The sequence below is a fragment of the Heterocephalus glaber genome, unplaced genomic scaffold (assembly GCF_053883595.1).
Source record: "Heterocephalus glaber isolate CG9 unplaced genomic scaffold, H.glaber_assembly_v1.0 deba00001497, whole genome shotgun sequence".
Lineage (NCBI taxonomy): Eukaryota > Metazoa > Chordata > Mammalia > Rodentia > Bathyergidae > Heterocephalus > Heterocephalus glaber.
In genome coordinates this window covers 985,911-1,005,721 of record NW_028258320.1, presented here as the reverse complement: position 1 = coordinate 1,005,721, position 19,811 = coordinate 985,911, and the positions used below count along the sequence as shown (strand labels likewise).

The 19,811-nt window shown below is 57.8% G+C and overlaps 1 protein-coding gene across 13 annotated transcripts in view; it reads left to right on the top strand.

The window, feature by feature from the left end:
- The window catches only part of Cpne5 (copine 5), a 66,657-nt gene that overhangs the window by 34,972 nt on the left and 11,874 nt on the right, over positions 1-19,811 (top strand). For 9 of the 13 annotated variants that reach the window (XM_021259907.2, XM_087184450.1, XM_021259906.2 and 6 more), the window contains 5 exons: positions 5,868-5,971; positions 9,349-9,453; positions 14,650-14,691; positions 16,513-16,588; positions 17,551-17,586. In XM_021259907.2, coding sequence (XP_021115566.1) covers positions 5,868-5,971; positions 9,349-9,453; positions 14,650-14,691; positions 16,513-16,588; positions 17,551-17,586 — 363 coding nt within the window. The remainder of the gene's footprint in view (positions 1-5,867; positions 5,972-9,348; positions 9,454-14,649; positions 14,692-16,512; positions 16,589-17,550; positions 17,587-19,811) is intronic. The other 4 variants (XM_004846676.4, XM_087184449.1, XM_087184448.1 and 1 more) reach the window with 1 other exon arrangement.

Here is a 19,811-nt window from a genome sequence, read left to right as displayed (position 1 = left end):
TTTTTTGATTTTTAATTTTTTTTTTCTGGCACCAGGGATCCAACTCAGGACTTTGCGCTTTTGAGGCAGGTGTGGTGCCACTGAGCTAAATCCCTGGCCCTGCATAGCTCCCACTTTATAATACTCTTTCTTCCTGAAGGAAAACTTGTAGATACTGGGTATCTAAATACAGATGAGATGCGGGGGATTTAGCTCAGTTGTTCTGCCGCCTGCCTCGAAAGTTCAAGGTCCTGAGTTCGATCCCTGGTACCAAAAAAAAAATTTTTTTTTTGGACAAATACAGCTGAGAGGAGGAATCCTTGCAGCTAGCTACATTGGGTCCAGGCAGAGGGAACGGTTTGTGCAAAGGCCCTGGGTTGGGCCTCACCTGATAAGGCAGGCAGACCCTCACCTGATGAGGCAGGCAGGTAGGGCTGTAGGTGGGGATGAGGAGGGTCAGACTGTGTGGAACCTTGGAGCAGGGAGCTTTGGGAGAGCCCAGTCTCTCCATGTGGGAGACTGAGGGAGGGGAGGGAGTCATGGGGACAGGGAGAGATGAGAAGGAAGAGGTAATGGACAGGTAGGGGTTGGGAAGTTTCTCTGAGACTCCGAGGTAGGCAGGGAGTATGTAGAGAAGCTGTGTGTTGTGGCTAGAACAGATAGGAACATCCGGCACAATGAACACCAATGTTCAGATAGCAACTTTTTAAAGCTTAGGATATAATTTTTTAGTCAGGAATAATCTCTGGTTAAAAAAAAAAGGAAAGCAAACAAAAACATATCTCCTGATGCTAAAAAAAAACCCAACATGTTCATCATGGGTGAGTTGGAACATACAGAAAAACAGAGAGATTAGAAAAATCAGGGGCTGGGGCAGCAGCTGGGTGGAGCCCTTGCCTGGTGTGGGTGGGGCCCAGGGGCCAACACTCAGCACCAAAAATAAATAAACAAAAGGAAAATTCCCCAGAGGTGATCACTGTTGACATTTGGATGCATTTCCTCTGAGGCTTTTTTCTGGGTGTATCTGTGTATATTTTTTTCTTTTAATTGATGTAACATGGTATCAAGGATATTTTTTGTTTCATTTTGTTTTGCAACACTGAGCTACATCTCTAGTCTTTAAAAAAAAATTTTTTTTTAAATTAAATAAATAAATAAAATTTTTAAAAATTTATATTTTGTGACAGTGTCTTGCTAAGTCACTCAATTGCCCAGGCTGGTCTCAAACTTTCGATCCTCCTGCCTCAGCCTCCCAGAGTGTTGGGCTTACAGGTGTGTGACACCAGGCTGGGTTTGGTATCTAGTTTTCGAGCCTGCATTTTCCCTTTCGTTAGATAGTCTCAAAAAACCTGTATTCACTAGCTGTCTGTTATTCCTGGCTCGTGGGGATGGGCCATGACTGACAGATTTCTACAGGAAACAATATAAACAATACTGCAGGGAACATCTTCAGGCTACCATTGTTCCTTTGCTCTTGTGAGCTGCCGTGGGTGGGTTTCGTTGATTCAGGTTAGTGTCCCAGACTTCAGGCATAGTGAGTGGGTTTGCAGCTTCTGAATGACCAAATCAGTGGATTAGGGGGTTTGGGAGTCACCTGGGCAGTCACAGAAAGCCGCCTGGCCTGTGAGGGGTTGTTTAGGGGATTTGTAAAGCGTCCTGCATTGTCCCAGCCTCCCTCTGCTCCTCCCACCGCCTGTGCTGGAAGAAACCCTGCCTGGGGGGGTTGCGTCCTGGGTTCCCCAAGTCTCTCCCAGCCACCCAGCCTGGCCCCTGCTCCCCAGCTCGGTGCTGTTGCTGAGGTTCTGAATTCAGAATAGTGGCCAAAGATCTCTTTGCTTTTTAGTCATTACCTTTTTTTTTGCCTGGTAAAAAGGACAATGTGCTAATTCTAGAAAATTTAGAAAAACCCATCAGATTTTAATGAGAAGACAGTAAGTGCCCCTGTAGTTCCACTCTCTGTAGAAAAGTGCCCCTCAGGACAGGGCTTGTCAGGGCTGGGACAGGGTGATGGTGAACCCCAGGCCCTGGCTGGCAGGGTGGCACACACCTGTCATCCCCACAGCTTGGGAGGCTGAGGCAGAAAGCAGTTTGAGGCCAGCCTGGGCAACTTCATGAGACCCTGTTTCAAATTACTAAAAAGAGCCAGGGCTTTATCTCAGTGCAAAGCCTGGATTCAAAACCCAGTACCAGGGGGCGGGCGGGTGGAAGAACTCGGGCTCTGGATCGTTCCTAATGTTATTGTTCACCGGCTTTGTGACCCTGGGCAGATTATTTGACTCCTCTGTGCCTTTTGTGCCTCATTTGTTTTAAAAAACATCTTCACGGGCCGGGGATTTAGCTCAGTGGTTTCGCTGCCTGCTGTGCAAGCACAAGGACCTGAGTGCTTTGACCACACATATACTTAAAAAAAAAAATCTTCATTTAAAAGTTTGATGTTTGGTTTATCATGGGTTTGGGCAGTGATTTAATTTTTTTCAAGATATCACATTAACATATTTCTTTTGCTTACTGACACTTAGGATGCCCCTCAGATTTTCTATTCACCTCATGCTTGTTCTGACCCTGGTTGCCAGCAAGATCCAAGTGAGAGCATCCCTGTGTTCTCTCCTGGGTGTCCCTACCTGGTCCCCAGCCTGCAGCCCCTTTGTCGGCCACTGGGCCTGACCCCTGCTGGCCACCTCATCTCTAGGAGGGCTCAGGTGGGCAGAAGCCAGGCCTCAGGAGGGAGGAGGGGAGGGAGAGGGAGGGAGGGGAAGAGGGAGGGGGAGGGGGAGGGGGAGGGGAGGGGGAGGGACTGTTTCCCACAATCTCCCAGGCAGCTCAATTAACATGCGGAAAGATGCACATAGAGGCAATCCTGCTTTATTAGAAGAATTTAATATTTTTTTTAAAGGGTGAAAGGCAGAAATTGCAGGAAATTACAGATCGTGGGATCCGGTTTATCTTCCCGAGGCTGCTTCCCTCAGAGCTGTGGGTTTGGGGACAGCATCTCATGGCCGCCCCAGGGCCCCCACAGACCCGACTGGTTGCCTGGCACCCGCTGGCCTGGCGTCTCGGTCTCCCCAGTGGGTTGCGCTGCCCCAGTCTCTTCTCAGGCTCACTCTTGCAGCAAGGGTTTGAGCCGTTCGGTGACCATGTGCACCAGGGAGCCGGGGGCGCCAGTTCCTGTGGCTTGCTGTGAGTCAGGCGCGGGCAGGGGTGCAGGGTATCACCTTGCCCAGCAAGGCAGCGACGGGGGCCCAGGTTCCACCCCAGCACTGCAGACCAAACGGACCACAGCCCAGACAGCGCCACTCCTGGCGGGCACGGCCCAGGTGACGGCCTAGTCCCCTCTGAGGTGGCCTCCTGTCCCCGGCATCCTGCGGGCCACACTGTGACAGCAGGCTGTCCCTGAGTCTAGATTATTTGGGGGTGCGGGTCAGGCTGAGCTCCCAGCCCCCAGCCTCCCTTTTCTGCCATCAGCAGGGAATGAAGGGCCACACACTGGGGGATTTTTTTCCAGTGAACTGAATTTCAGAGCCCGTCCTTTTATTTAATTTTATTTGAATTTTAACCAGTCTGCACAGAGGTCTTGCTAGTGTATTTCACACTTCCCTGCCTTCTCCAACTAAGGTTGCAAAACATAATTAAGCTCATCTTGATGATTGGGGGTCATTGAGGAGATGCCTCCTTGGAGCCAGACTGACTGCTTCCAGTCCCAGCCCCACTCCCTGGCTGAGTGGCTTCTACTTTGAGAAAGAGTGCAAACCTTTCTGTCCTCAGTTTTTCCCCCCTTAAAATGGGAATAATAACAGTACCCACCTGATGGGGTTGTTGGGCAGATTAAATGAATTATACATATAAAAATAGTGGCTGGCACCCCTTAGGTAGAGCCCTATTATAGTGCCTTTTTGTTTTGTTTTGAGACAGCGTCTCACTATGTAGTCCAGGCTGGCTTTGAACCCACAGGGATCCTCCTGCCTCAGCCTCCCAAGTGCTGGGATTATAGGCTTGTGTCACTTTGCTGTGAAATACTGCCATTTTTGTAAAAAACAGTTGATGATGAACAGTTTCTTGGGGTTCGCCGCAGTAGGAGGTGGGACTCTGCTCGGGTAGCTTCTTTCTCCCAGCTGTCCATGTGGGCACGGTGGACCGGGACTTAGCCTAGGCCGTCTCCCGTGACCTTCCCAGCAGGCTCAGGGGCTATCAGGACCCCGTCTGACCCCTACCCAGGGGGCTGCTAGGGGGCAGTGCTGGGGGTCCCGCCAGGTGGCCCTGGCCGGGCAGAGCTGGGCCTGGACCTTGGAACTCACTTGCTGTCCCCAGGCTCCCCGAGCCACTCTGGTCCCTTCCGGGGGGAGGGGCCCTCTGGGGAGGAGCCGGAAGCTGAGGTCTCGCAGACACCCCACCTGGGTTAGTGCGTTTGAACGAGGCCCCCTTCCCCTGCGCCCCGCCCCAGGGACCCCAGGGAGGAGAGGCACGGGGCTCCGGGAGCCCAGGTTGTTCCTGGATGGGAAGAGCAGAGGCTGAAGGGACGGCCTGGGGCTTCCCTGTGGGACTCCGGCAGGCGGCGTGGCCTCTAAAACCTGTGTCCTCTTTTGAGTGGGGACCAGAGCGGTGTCGCTCGCAGATGTGCAGCTCCTGTCCCCGCCGCACTCTGCCTTGCGTGGCACTGCTGTCGGGGACACCAGCGGCGGCGTGGGTAGGAAGCAGGGCACCGGTGCTTGGTTCGGCGCGGAGGTGCGGTTTGCTCCCCTTGGGGTGGTGTGGGGCGAAGGGCAGGACTGGGAGCTCAGTGTCCCCAGCCAGGACCTGGGCCAGGTCCCCTCCTCCTCTAACCCGCTGCTGCATCTGGGACAAGCCCCGATTGTTCTGAGGACGCAGTGTGAGGCGCGGGCCTGTTTGCTGCCATCAGACGTCGGAGGGGCGGGCGCCAGGGAGGGAGAGGGAGGAGTGTGCACAGCACCGGCCTGGCTCGCACACACACTCAGCATGAGCCGCACGCTGTGCCCAGCACCCTCCCTCTCGGCTCGCTTTTCCCTCACACCCTGAGCTGGGTGCTTCGGCCCTCATTTTACAGATGGGGAAACTGAGCCCAGAGACGGTGACTAACTTGCCTCAGGTCGCACAGCGAGTGAGGACTGGCGCTGAGGCAGGCAGCCGGCCCCAGGGCCACCCTGACCATTGTACCGCCGCACCTGTGGCAGGGCTGTGCCTGTCAGCCTCGCAGGAGTTAGCGTCTTGTCTGTGCCACCATCCGGTCCTTCCTGGGCAGTTGGTCACCCCAGGAAGAGGACAGGGGTGGGAGGGCGGGAGGGCAGGCCAGGCCCAGGGTCGGCAGCGTGGAGGCAGCCCTGGGCAGGTGCCCCGTACCCAGGGGCTGGGGGTGCTCAGGGGCTGGGGCCGCCATCCTCGCCAGGCCGGGCCCCCTTCTCTGCCACTGCAGCAGCGGCCTGGCCTGAGGGACAGGAGGTGGGCTCTGTGTGGTGAATTTGGGAAGCTGCCCCTGCCCTGAGCGTGGCCTCTTGGCTGTAAATGGGCCCGGGTCCCTGCAGTGTGGCCTGGAGCCTCTCATGGGTGTGGACGGAAACGTGGACAGCAGTGTGTGTGTGGGAGGGGTGCCCTTGACAGCTGGGGCCTCAGGACTAGCAGAGTGGCCTTGGGTCACATTTCACCTCCCTGAGCCGCTCAGTAAAACAGTCATGGAATCATGGGTGTCAGCACCCATCTTGGGGTACCTGCAAACCAGCAATGGTGGCACATGCCTGTAATCTCAGTGCTTGGGAGGCTGAGGCAGGAGGATCCCATGGTTCAGGGTGGAGCTGGCTTGCGGACCACAGTGGTGCCTGGGGTCTCTGCTGCTTCCTCTGCCACCTCACGTGCCCTGTTCCCCTCCCTCCCCCCACCAGGACGTGGCCACCATGCAGTTCTGTGCCAACAAGCTGGACAAGAAGGACTTTTTCGGGAAGTCTGACCCCTTCTTGGTGTTCTACCGAAGCAACGAGGACGGAACGTGAGTGGGTGTGGCCCCCCGAAGCACCTCTGGGGCAGGGATGGGCAGTGTGGCTGCGGCCAGGGGTCGGCTTTGAGTGCCCCTGACAGTGCCCTGCTGGAGAACAGGGCCAGCGGGCAGAGCAGCCCCCAAGCCGTGGGAGCCACGGTGGGATTGTGGCCATGGTGGGTGCCGTATGTCTCAGGCAGGTGGGCAGGGATGAAGGGCCCAGCCCGCCGAGAGACCCCTGGCACAGTTGTTCATAGCACAAACCAGGACTGCCCTGTCCGCACCGCCCCCTGGGACCCCTGTGAGGACCCCGCTGCTGCCTGCCCAGCTTGGCAGCTGCAACAGAAACACAGCCCGCCAGGTCCGCAGAATCCCCACAAAGACAGATTCCTGGTTGAAGGTCCGGACCTCCATTCCCTACTACCCCACTGTGTGACCCTGGCAAATCACACCCCTTCTCTGGGCTTGCTTTTTTCCCCACCAAATGAACCAGTTGGACGCAAGGTCTCCATGTTTCGGGATCTGCAGGATGAGGACGTGCAGGGCCAGAGAGGATAATGGGAGAGGCTGGGAAGCGGCTTTGGAGGAAGAGGGAAAAAAATGGGTCCCTGGGGGGTGGGGGGTGGAGGAGACTAGGCCTTCAGGCTCCCAGATTCCAAAGTGCAGGGTGTCTGAGTGTGAGTGTGTGTGTGGCAGCGGCGGGGAGAGGAGACTTCAGCTGGGGAGAACTGATTTTTAAGTCTGAGCTGCTGCAAAACAGGGAAAATTAGGTGCGATCATTTGCATGACAAAAAGATTCTTTGTCTCACTGGAGGACTCCCAGCAGGGTTGCTTTAAATAATTCCTGTTGACTGCACCTCGGCTTGCAGTGGGGGAGGAGAGGAGGTGGCTCCCGGTGACCACAGATGTCCCCTGGGCCGGGCTGGGGTGGCCAGAGGGGGAGGAGGGCGACAGGCAGCTGGGGGCTTCGCTGCGGGGCAGGGGCGGGAGGCGGAGGGGGGCCCTGCCTGACGTGTGGGACTCTGGGGTCCCACGAAGCCTCCTCCCGGATAGCAGAGCTGGGAACTCAGGGAGTGGCCAAGGGGAGATGGGCTGTGGGACTTCGTTTGGAGCCGTCCTGGGGGACACTGAACCCCAGGGGACCCCGCAGGGCCCTGGAGAAACCGATCCAGGGCAGGCAGGAGGGGGCCGGGCAGGACAGGGAGGAGGGCCCGAGAGGATCTTTGCACAGCCAGCTTGTCACATTGGATGTTGCTGACTTCTCAGAGTCAGGAAGTGACAGGGAAGAGCACCCACCAGGTACGCTGCGGAGCCGGGCAGCTTGGTCGCAGGGACCCAGTCATGCCCTTGGGCCGCCGAGGAATTGTCCACTGGCCCAGGACCTGGGACGTCACTGCTGCCCTTGGGCGGCTGCTGAGCCCCGGGGTGGGGGTGGTGCAGCTACGGAACTGCATTTTCATTTAATTTCACTTCAGTTAAACTGAAGCAGCCACGGTGGCTGCCATCATGGACAGCACAGTGCTGACCCCTCTGTGAGCGTCCGCTGTGTGTCCAGTGGGATCACCGTGGCTCCTCTCTCTCAGGGTGCTGGGCAGGCAGTGACCCTCTGATCCCCGTTTTGCAATGAGAGAAGGACGCTCAGAGAGAGAAGGACGCTTGTCTGGGGATGCACAGCTGGCACACCGCGGCCCGGGACCAGGATCACACGTGTCTGACAGTCGGGCAGCAGCCTCCCGCACCCTCACCTGGTGGCCTCAGAGCTTCCGCAGGAGGCCTGGCTCTGGAGAGTGGGGAGGCCCGGGTTTGGGGACAGTGGCTTGGGGAGTTTAAAGAACACAGTTCCAGGCAAAAGAGGAAGCCAAGCTGCTGCAGGCCCAGGAAGGACATGGAGGGAGGGGACAAGCTGACAGCTTGGGAGAGCCAGGGGTTCGGCTGTCACGGAAACGGGGGAGCGGCTCACTGGGGAGGGTCCAGTGGCCGTGACAGCTCCCACCGCCCCGGCTCCAGGCCCCCACCGTCCCCACCCCCAGCCTCTGGCGCGTGCGCGTGCTTGTGTGGGGAGGTCTCCCACGCGGATCTCCACTCCTGTGGGTAGGCGAGAAGGAGCAGAGAAGAGGAACGCTGAGCCCCGGTGACAGGAATGACATTTTGACTTGAAAATTGTCAGAGAAGAAGTGGCACAGGCTGTGTGGGCAGGGGTGGGGCCCCAGCCCTCACCTGGTGACCTTTCCACGCCGGGTGGTGCTGGTCCCTGTGGCAGGGCCTGCTGGTGTGGCGTGGGGGTGATGGGGTGCTGGCTTTCATCCTCCCAGTTGGCGCAGCTGCTCCCCAGCTGTGACTGGGAAGAGCTGGGAGCCTAGAGATCTCCAGGTCAGGGCTTTGATTTCACTGGATTGAAATGCTGGGGCGAAGCTGGGCGTGCCAGTGCACGCCATAATCTCAGCACTCAGGAGGCTGAGGCAGGAGAAAGACTGCAAGTTAGAGGACAGTCAGGTTACATAGTGAGACCCTGTCCCCCTCTCCAATAGCTTTTTGAAATATGTAGTACATAGTGTCTGCTCTAGTCACCTTACTCAGAAACAGCAAGCTAGAAAGTTTTGTTTTTTTGGTACCGGGGATCAAACGCTGGACCTTGCACTTGCAAGGCAGGTGGCAGAACCACTGAGCTAAATCCCCGGCAGTGAGACCCTGTCTCCAAAACACCAAAAAGAAAAAAAAAAAAGTCAAGGCAAGCTATAAAACCCCCAAGAAATACATTTATTCATTTGTTCCTTTATTTAGAAAAAGCCTTGAATACCTATCGAGTGCCAGGCACTGGAGACATAATGGTGATTAAAGAAGAGAAAACCCATTGGCCAAGGGGTCACATATCTGTAATCCAAGTGTTCAGGAAGCTGAGGCGGGAGGATGGTGAGCTACACAACGAGACCTTGGCTAGAAAAAGACAAAACTCTCTGTTCTCGGGGAGCTTACATTTCAGGGACAGATCATGAACAGAATAAATAAGGAAGAAACAGACTGTCAAAATGTCAAGTGGTGACAAAGGAAACAGAAAAAGTATGGAAGGAGACTAGGGATGTTGCAGGCAGGGCCGGAGGGCATGAGTTGTAGGCAGTGTGGTCGGGAGCTCTGGGGAGGTGACGTTTGACTTGACGGGAGCGAGGGAGTGCGGTGAAGATGCGGTGGGGAGAGGACCAGCCGCAAACACAGCCCAGGCACCCATGTCACCTGCGGCCTCAGGGGACCCAGGCCACCAGCGTGGTCTGCAGTGCCGCCCTCAGCCTGGGTGCTGCCAGTGCCGGGCCTGTCACCTCAGAGTTGTCAGCCAGCTGTCTCCTCCGTCCACACGGCCTCAGCCTGACTCCGGTTCCCCTCTTTGTCCTCCTCAGATTCACCATTTGCCACAAGACCGAGGTCATGAAGAACACCCTGAACCCCGTGTGGCAGACATTCTCCATCCCCGTCAGAGCCCTCTGCAATGGGGACTACGACAGGTGGGCGAGGGGGCCCGGGATTCTTTCCTCCCCCGGCCTGGGGGACCCCGTTCCTGTTGACACACAGCTGTCCTGTCGTGTGGACAGGGTCCCTGGGGCTGGGACCTGCTGAGCAGCCTGCACCCCCTCTTTCTTCCTGTCTGGCACCTGACTTCCTGTCCCACCCATGGGTGGGAGCGTGGGCGATGCCTAGGGTCCAGTCAACCTGGACAGTGTCTGAGGACAGTGTCCCTGGTACCAGCGCGTCTTTTCATTGTCATCTGGGTGGCAGTGGAGGGATCAGATGCAGCAGAGGCAGCGAGTCCCTGCCAGCCTCAGCTTCCGGTCAGAGGACTCTGGTTTACCTCAGCCAGCCCTGTGTCCTTCAGTGAGGGGGTGGGATGAGGGCCCTCAGGGTGTTTTGACTCGACATGGCCCACCAGCCATCCTCATCACCATCACCGTCATCGCCTGGTTCTGCTCCTGACCGTGGCTCTCAAGCCCTGCCAGCCCGGGGCCAGCGTGGGCCTGCTGGGCCGCAGTCTCCTTCTCTGCAGTGTGGGCATCAGAGCGTCCGCCTCCTTCCTGGGGTTGGTTTGCTGCTCCCACGGCCCCCATTCAAGAGGACCCCGGGGTGCGTGAAGCACCAAGGTTGGCACCGAGTCCACCAATCCCTGCCCACCGTGGAGCAGGGACCGCAGTGGGTGGCAGGAAGTCAGTGGGGAAGGCTCACATCCTCGAGGGGTGTGGCGACACTAATCTGATAATCACACAGGGAAACGTATCACTACTCATGCTGCAAGTGCCGGGAGGTGGGCCGGGTCGGCGGGGACCGTGAGATGACACTGGTCTGTGTCGGCACCAGGGCCAGCTGGGTTCCCGGTGAGGTTGCCTTCAGGTGGGCAGCTGGCCCGGCCCTCAGTGGCCTTGGGAAGCTGGGTCCCCTCTGCCCACTCCTGCACAGGCGCTGGGGCCCCGGGCACCACGGCCGCTGGGTACATGTGGAAGGGGGACGGTGTCCAAGCATCCGTCTCCCTGAGGCTGGGTGTCTGACACGGGTGGCTCCTTTTTCGCCGCTCGGCTGAGGGAAAAGCCGCAGTCATTCCCCAGGGAGTCATTGTGCACCTACTGTGTGCCCAGCACTGTGCCCCTAGCCATGTGGCATCCAAGGGCAAGCGACTGTGTTTCTGTCTTCTCTGGGGAGCGGGGGATGCATGTGTATTTTAAATGGCTAAACAACCGTGCAAAGGGAGACTGGGGACAAAAATAGGCATTCCAGTAGCTTGTGGTGAGTGCCACCTGTAATCCCAGCACTCTGGGAGCCTGAGGCAGGAGGACTGCAAGTTCAAGCCCAGCTGGGGCAACTTGGTGATTACCTAGACTCTGTCTTGAAATAAAAAATTTTAAAAAGGCTGAAGATGGAGCTCAGTGCAAAGGCCCTGGGTTCGATCCCCAGTACCACCAAAAAAAGGAAAAAAAGAGGTGCTGCAAGTGCATAAACCTCTGATGGTTCTAGAGTTTTTGAGGCAAGGTCTCACTGTGCAGTTCAGGCTGTCCTTAACTCGCTGTGTAGCCCAGGTTGGCCTGGAATGTGCAGAGATCCTCCTGCCTCAGCCTCCCACATGCTGGGATTACAGATGTGCGCCACCATGTCCAGCATGGTCCTAGGGTTTTTGGACAGGGTGAGGGACAGCAGGGGGCTCAGGGAGGCTGGAAAGGGGCTCCCAGGGCACTGGAGGAGGTGGGCGTCCAGTAGGAGGGTTTGGGGGAGCCCAGGCAGCCCCCATCTTCCCCTCCTGGCCTGAGGCCGGCCCTGCCTCTCTGGCACGGACACAGCCAGCTGGCTTCTGGGGGGCAGGAGATATATTGGTGGTGACGGGGCTGACAGTGGTGTTAATCCGGGGCCACTCAGGAGGTGCTGCATGCCGGGTCCCCGGGGGTGCAGGACCACGAGGCCACTGTCCCCTCCTTCCCAGCTGAGCTGTGTTGTCTGAGCCAGCCAGGGATGGGGACTGAGTCAACCCACGTTGTCATGCCCTGGGTTGCAGGAGGACGGAAAGTGTGATCCCAGCCTGGTCAGCTTAGCAATGTAGCAAGACCCTGTCTCAAAGAATTAAAGGGCTAGGGATGTTGTTTGATGTGAAGGCCCTGGGTTCAGCACCCAGAATGGAAGGAGAAGGAGGAGAAAATGGTCTGGAGATAGGAGAGGACTGAGAGCTGCTGCACCCAGGGACAGGGGAGAGGAAGTGGGCTCGCTGCTCCATGAGCAGGGCCTGGGAGGCCAGCGTCAGGGAGCCCCGGGAAGGGAGCGACGAGGTGGAAACCAGTCCGGTTATTGACATTTCTGAGTTTCTGGCCGCTGGCCCTGGCTTCAGTGCCTTCCTGGACTTTGAGAATAACCTCAGGAGCTGGGGACTCGCTCGTGTTGTGCCTGGGCCAGGGGTCACGGAGCTCATGGAAGTCACCTCCGGGCCAGTCCCTGGGTGGGGGTACCCCTCCCTTGTTTGGACTCCAGGCCACTCAAAGCCAGATGGGGCTGGCGCCAGGTCCAGCCTTCCGTGGGTGCCCTGGGGCGGTGGCAGAAAGCACTTCCCTAATCTGTTCTCTCTGGAACATTCTGTGCCTTGAGGATCTGTTTCCGCTGAGCCAGGTTCTCCGGGGTTGGGCCACTGCCCCTCACACTTCAACACTGACGAGCAGATTTTGAGGAGCTGAAGCCCTGACAGGCGCCACGGTCTCTGTCCTGCTGCACCCGTGCACAGCGGTAAAAGGGTGACACCTTCGTGGTGATAGGAAATCGTGTGGAGGGCAGAGCCTGGGAAAGGCTTGAGTGTGGGCTGGGGATGCGACAGAGTGTGCCGTCCGTGTGCTGAGCCTGCGGCTGGGGGAGCGACTTCACAGCACCTGGTACAGATAGGTAAACTGAGTCAAGCCAGTGCCTGGCTCCTCTGCTCTTCCCACCCATCTCACTGTCCCCCACGAGCCTTGTGATGCCACATGTGATGTTCATTTTGTTTGTTTGTTTGTTTTGTTGTTGTTGTTTTGGTACCGGGGATGGAACTCGGGACCTTGGGCCTTCGAGGCCAGTGCCAGAACCACTGAGCTAAATCCCCGGGCCCATGATGTTCCTTTTGTGCCAGCAGAGGCAGGAGCCGTTTCTCCTGGGTGCTGTCCCTGGGTCGCAGCAGGCCTGTGCCAAGGGTTGGGAGCAGGGCAGAGCCACCAAGGGCTGTCAGAGATCTGTGTCTGGCTCCTTCCCAGCCTCCTCCAAGGCCACGGTTCCAGCCTCTGAGCACATCTGACCCCCAGCTATTGTGTAGGAAACTTACTGTCCTCGACCTCAGTCACCACTTCAGCTCAGGTTCACATCACCAACTGGCCCAAACTGGCCTCAAACTTGGGATCCTCCTGCCTCAGGCTCCCAGAGTCCTGGGAGCTTTTAACAGTCTCCACTGGACCAGTGGATTCTGAATCTAGGGTGAAGCATCAGCCGCGGCCTTTGTATTTCTGGAGCTCCCCAGGGGGATCCGAAGCACAACCAGCTGTGGAAACCCACGCTCAGGTGTGGAGGCGGCAGGGGCTGTGTCTGCACACAGAACCTCTCAGGGACTCAGCCTCGGTCCCATCCAGACCACTTAAATCAGGCCTTGGGGCTTGGGGTTTCAAAAGCCGTCTCCTCTCCTGGGTCCTCCTGTAGCCCCTGAACATGCCCTGGCCCCCATCTCATTACCTCCAGGGCTGGCAGGAGGAGCGCGCCCCTTGTTGGGGTCCCTGGGGTCCCCTGCAGTGCTAGGGGGCTCTGGGGCTGCCTGGGAGGCACACACAGGTCAGGGGCCCAGCCTTGGGGCAGTGGCGGAGTGTGGGCCAGGAGGGAGGCAGGGCTTGCTCTGGTCCTGGCTGGGCCATCACTCTCGGGGGTGCCGCGGGTTCAGTTTCTCCATCGGGCAGCACCCTTACCCCAGGACATGCACAGCTGGTCACCAGGGACTCCTTTAAAACCGGTTCCTGGATTTCTAAATTGAAAAAGAGTTGGGGTTGAGGCTCGGTATGAAGGCCCTGGGTGCAGTCCCCGGTACTGGGGAGAAAAAACTAAAAGTTCTGTGGCTCAGGGAGGCTAAGGGACATCTCTAGCTCCCACGGCTGCGGCTCCAGCCACTCAGACTCTTCCCACTCTGTCCAGCTCCCAGCCCGCCTTCGGGGACTTTATTTATTTATTTTCTTTCCTAAATAACTCACCTCAGAGGGACATGTTGATTGTTGTTTCTTGCACGTATGAAAGGATTCCTTTAAGCAGTGAGCGTCTAGTTCGCCCATTTACGTAAGCTCTGGCTGGCAGAATCCCAGTCTGCACAATCTTCAGGCTCCCCTCCTGAACAGTTTCTGCCCGAGCCCCCCAGTCCCAAAGAGGTGCATCCGCGGGGACACAGCGCCTCCTACTGGGGGCCACAGAACCCAGGGCCGACTCCCAGCGCCTGGGGAGAGGGGCTGTGGTGTGGGGAAGCACTGCCTGGTGCCCCTGTGTGGCGCTAAAGCCTGGCGCCCCTGCTCCCCGGGCCTCTCCCTCCTGCCCAGACCCTGCTGGAGCAGCCTGGCAGCTCCCCTGGACCTGGGCAGCGAGAACAGAACAGCGGGCACCAAGGGTTAACCGGCAGCCCTCCACCTCTCTCTGCCTGCCTCTGGTCCGCTAGCTTGTTGCCATGGAAACGAGGCTAAAAATAAACTGGGCTCTCGGAGCCCAGGCCCATGCATAGGAGTCAAAACAAACTAATTAAAGCAGCCAGGCTAAAATATGAAGATAATTACACCCTCACTCAGGAGCCAGTCGTGGGGAGGGATGGAGGCGCAGCAGGAGCAGGCTATCCCAGGCAGGCGATGCCCTCACCCTCAGACCCCTGGGACCCCGAGCCCAGCTGGGGGTGGTCTTACCCAGCCCTGGAAGTTGCACAGGGTGGCTTTCACAGGGGCTGATGCTCCGTCTGCAGTGGCCAGGCAGAAATGAGGGAAACTGAGGCCTGGGCCTATTTTTCCCATATCCTTGACATTCCGGGAACCCCAGGTGTGGCTCAGCAGCTGCCTCTGTCTCTGAGGTCTTTACTGAGGCAGTTAGTTCCTCTGTCTGGTGTTACTGCCCCACCCCAGGCCTGAGCTTGGACTTGCTGTGGTCCAGGGCACACGCTGGGTCCCGGCCCATCCCACCAAGGGCTGTTTGTCTTTCAGGACCATCAAGGTGGAGGTGTATGACTGGGACCGAGATGGCAGGTAAGCGGCAGGAGGCCAAGAGGCGCCAGGTGGGTGGGGATGGAGGGCTGTGTCCAGGGACACGCACTTCCCGAAATCCTGAGTTGTGTGGACACCAGCAGCCTCTGAGCATTCACGGCATTCTCTACGGGAGGCCCTGGCTGGGCGCTGTAGGACGGCCAAATCTCTGGGGTGCTAGTGCCCCGAGTGGCGGGTGTGCTGGGGACACACGACAAGAGCAGGCCTCGCAGAGCCGAGTCCAAACCTGTCATTGGACTTTCCACCCCCTCCCTGCTGGCCCACTACCAAGGGGTGACCTAGGGGACTTCAGAGTCCCTGCTGCTGCTGCCCAGGTGTGCCGCGGTGTAGACGGGGATGTGTGTCATCTCACGTAGACGCTGCTCAGATGTAGCTCTGAGTTAGGCCCGTGCCTTCCCTGTAAGGAGCTTCGGCACCCATATTATCTCTGTCAGCTCTCTCTCTTCTCCTTGCCTTTTATTTTTATTTTTTTATCTTTTGCTTGTTTTGTTTTTTGAGACAGGTTCTCACCATGTAGTCCAGGCTGGTCTTGAACTCATTAGGTAGCCTCAGACTCGAAACAATCCTCCTGCCTCAGCCTCCTGAGCTCTGGGATTACATCACCACACCTGGCCTCACCTCGGTAACCACCTCACAGCCAGACAAGTCAGCTCTAGTGCCCACCACGATTCACCCCATTCTACCCTGGCATTCCTCAGGCTTCTTTTTTTCCTGGACTGTCTCTTCCATGGCAGCTGGGGACAGCCAGCAGGTGCCACTTGGTCCTTCTGTCAAGTTGACAAAGGCCTCGGATGCCTCCTGGGCATCATTGTGCAGCCAAATGCCCCTGGCCACCACAGTGACTACTTCCTTCCAGCAGTGGCAGGGCAGTGGATGGGGTGAGCGTGGGGCCAGCAGGCATGACAGGCTGTGCCTGGCTTGACACAGCTCTGGTCATCTGTTTAAAAAATGTTATTGTGGGGGCTGGGGACTTAGCTCAGTGGTTCTGCCACTTGCTTCGCAAGCACAAGGACCCAAGTTTGATCCCCCGTACCAAAAAAAAAATGTTATTGGATCTGTTGGGATGTAGCTCAGTGGGAAAGCACTTACCTAGCATTAGCATGTTGGAGGCCCTGGGTTCAATCCCCAGCCCCACGAGGAATAAAAAGAGCTCAGCACAGTGGTGGACACCTGTAGTCCCAGCTACTGGTGAGGCTGAGGCAGGAGGGTCACTCAGGTGCAGCCTCGCCAACATAGCAAGACCCCCATCTCCAAAAAAAAGAAAAAGGCTTAAAGAATGTTATCGCAAATAATGTCAAATACACAGAAGAGTAGAGAGAAGTTAAATGAACACTGTTAGCCCATTGCTTAAATTTTATAATAGTTAAATATCACTATATTTGCTTTAATCTATGTTTTGCTCAAGTAGGGTAAAGTAAATGACATTGTGGCATTTTTATTTTTAAATATTTCATTGGGAATGGAATGTCCACGCAGCTACAAATGCCACCGCCACCTCCGACACGCTGAACAGTAATTCTTGAATGCCACCCAATATTTATTTCATATTCAAATTACCCACGGCCACCCCTCAAAAACCTGTCATTAAACAAGCGTCCCAGTGGAAGTGGTCCCTGCTCACTGAGAGGCGACCCTGTGAGTGACACCGAGCACTCTGCTGGGGACTCAGCTTCTCCACAGACGCGCCCCTGGAGTGAGGCCCTTGCGGACCTGGGGCCGGGGAGGGGCGGGAGAGAGGCCAGGCCCGGTGCATGGCATCCGCGCAACCCGGGGCTCCTGCCTGAGCCGCCGCTTCCCTTGCAGCCACGACTTCATCGGGGAGTTTACCACCAGCTACCGCGAGCTGGCACGCGGGCAAAGCCAGTTCAACATCTACGAGGTGAGCGCCCCGTCGGCCTGCTGCGGTGGTGCCCGGGCCTGTGTGGTTAGGGGTGGGCGCTTCCCGGTGGGCGGGCGTTGAGGTCCCGCCCAGCGGTCTCGGGGAAGGTGGGGACTTGCCCAGAGCCACACGGTGCTGTAGGAGCCAGACGGCTTGTGTGCCTAGGTCTCCGGCTCATAGCACTTCCGGTAAGAAGTTTCAGGGGCCCGGGTGCGTGGGGACAGGGGTGCAGCAGATGCCCAGCATGCACACGGCCTTGGGTTCAGTCCTCAACTCCAGAAGGAAAGTTCCGGGCTTGTGACCTGAGGTCCAAGTTCACGGCAGACCTGCACCTCAGAAGTTTCAGGCTGCCTAGTGCTAAGTTCTTCTGGAAGAAAAGGGCAGGGAGAACAGGCGTCGGAGCCCCTTCGGGCCTGGACCTGGAGGGCCTCAGAGGGTCTCGGGACAGCCACACCTGCCCTTGAGGGCCATTTCCATGGCCATCCTTTGCTGTGTCTGCCCCGCTAGCTGCCCTCGCTGGCGTCCAAACGTCGCTGTGGCCCTGCTCCCCTAGCAACCTTCCCGCTCTTCCCAGCCACCCTGGCTTCGCCCCTCCCCCTTCGGAGCTTCCCTGGCTGGCCGGTGACCTTGGCTAAGTCCCCCAGGGCCCTGTGCCTGGCAGACTGAGCTGATGGAGCAAGTGGTGCTCTGCCCTGACGTCAGTGCCAGGGGTCACGTTTTGCAGCTGCCCTGCCGTAGGGCCCTGTCCCACTGAACCTGAAGAGTTGGCTTTAAGTCCCCTGCCGGGTTCCACCACCTCGCCCTGGCTCTGACCCAGCTGGCAGGGCCGTGTTGGAAGCAGACAGCTCCCTGGCCCTGGGTGGCTCCCCGCCCGGCTGGCGGGTCCCTGCTAGGTGCAGAGTGAGTGGAGGCGCCTCAGTTTCTCTGAAAGACTTGGCTGCTTTGTTTCTGCACCCACACAGGGAGGGGTGTCCGTCCACCCAGCTGGGCAGGGCCAGGTGGGTTCCACTTTCTCTCACCTGTTTCGGGGAGGGGCTTAGGGAGGTGGCGGCAGAGTTTGGCTTCCAAGGTGCTTGGCAGGCTCTGCAGAATGAAAGCAGACAGGCTGGATTGACTGGTTTTCCCGGTTGTTGATCTCTGCCAACCAGAGGCACTGCTCCGTGGGAGGCAGAAAGCTGTCTTCATATTCAGACAGGCCAAGTGCCACAGGAACTCGACTGTGGCAGTCCCGGGACAGGTTTTAGGTTCAGGGCTGCCTGGGAGGCTGGGCGGCTCAGGACCTGGCTAGAGTTAGGGCCACCCAAAGAGGGAGCCGGTTCCTGCCAGCCCCAGGAGAAAGGAGGGAGAGGATCCCTAGGCCACCCCTAGGAGGCGCTGGCCCCACACCTGGCGTTTCCCATGGGCGGCCACCTAGGGCTGTGGGGGTGCGCTGTGGGGATCCTGCAAACCCCAGGTACACAGGGCCTTCCCTCAGGGTCCGCTTCCTGTGAAGCCCCCAAACCAGACCATTGCTTGACTGTGAAGAGCGTGGACATTGGGGTGCAGCAAATGAAAAGCCAACCCTGAAGCTTTGAAGAGGTGGGCTGCGGGGGCCAGGCTGCGGAGCAAAAGCCCAACACCCTCGTGGTACAGATGGGGAAACTGAGGGACGGTGCGGTATCAGGACTGCAATTTTGCCCTCAGCAGCTTGTTCCATAGGCTGCTTCCCCACACCTGTGTCTGAGCGCCCGGCCTCTGGGGGGCCCAAGCCCTGTGGAGCGGGGGCCTGCAGCTCCTCCGGGCCCTCCTACCTGGACTTCCCACCGTACACAAAATTCAGCCCTCTGTGTGTGATTGCTTCTTTTTCCTCTTCCTCTTTTTTTTTTTTTTCCTCTCAGTGCTGAGGATTGAACCCAGAGCCTTCCCACTGAGCTACAGCCCGAGCTCCTATTTTATTCTTTTATTTTGAGACAGGGTCTCATTAAGTTGCCAAGTTGCCCAGGCTGGGCTCGAACTTGTGGTTCTCCTGCCTCAGCCTCTCAGAGTGCTGGGATTGCAGGCATGTGCACCACAAAGCCCAGATGGTCGTCACTTCTTTTTTTGGGGGGGTGCACCAGGGATTGAATTCGGGACCTTGCCCTTGTGAGGCAGGTGGCAGCACCACTGAGCTAAACCCCCGGCCCTGGCGGTCACTTCTTGGCAGTGCTGTTCTCACCATAGCTCGGGACCTGCCCGGGGGCCCTGCAGGCCCTCCTTGCCCATCACCAGCATCACCGGGGTGGCAGTAAGAGCAGTACCAGCCTGCTATGATTTACCCCCAGTGGCGTAGAGGTCACTGAGTGCCCTGCTGGGCGACATTTGGACATTTTGTCTGGCATTCTGGACTCCCGGCCACCCCCACTTCCCCTTCCACCCTGCAGAGCTGCAGCTGGCTGGGACCCAGTTCCATGCTGCCCCCCAACATCTCGTGTGACTCGAGTCTGCGTGGGGGCTGCTGTCCCTGGGAGCCCGCCTGGAGTGGTCTTTCCTGCCTCCAACTTCCCTGCCTCCTCCGATGTCCCTTTTTGAAGCCCTTGTCACTGACTGTCTTTAAAGACTTCTTTTCTCCAGCGGGAGGAAGGTTCCAGGGCACAGGAAATGGAACCCGCACTTCACCTCATGAAGGCTGTTGGAAGGGTGTCGCCAAGGTGCCTCCCCTTGGTGTACCACTGCCTGGGGGCAGGACACCTGGTTCCAGTGCTGTCTCCCCAGATGGCTGTGTGACCTCAGGCCAATCACTTGGGGTTTCCTTGCCTCTGGAAGTAGGTATCAGTCTTCATGTGGGAGAGGTGAAGTGAGTTCACCCAGAACCTGCAGGTGTCTGCTCTCTCTGTCTGCTCGGACGTGGGGAGGCTGTGCCCAGACCCCCCGTGGACAGAGAGCTGGTGGCTCAGAGCTAGTACAGACACAACAAGGTTGCAGGCTCCAGTGAGGAACACTTGAGGGATTCTCACTGTGCTGCTCGTCGGAGCCTCGGAGACCCGAAGGAGGAGGGGGGTGGGGGGCTGAGGGAAGAGAGGGGCCGTTGGGGGTTCAGCCTGAGCCTGCGACTTGAGCCGCCCTGTCTGTCCAGGGTGGAGGACATGTTTGGGGGTGCAGTGGGAAGGAAGGTTCAGTCCATAGCCTGGCGTGTGTGATTGTGGGGCCGGGTGCATGGGGGAGCCCTGTTGTGTAACTGGATGCCAGCCTCCCTCAGAAAGCCCCG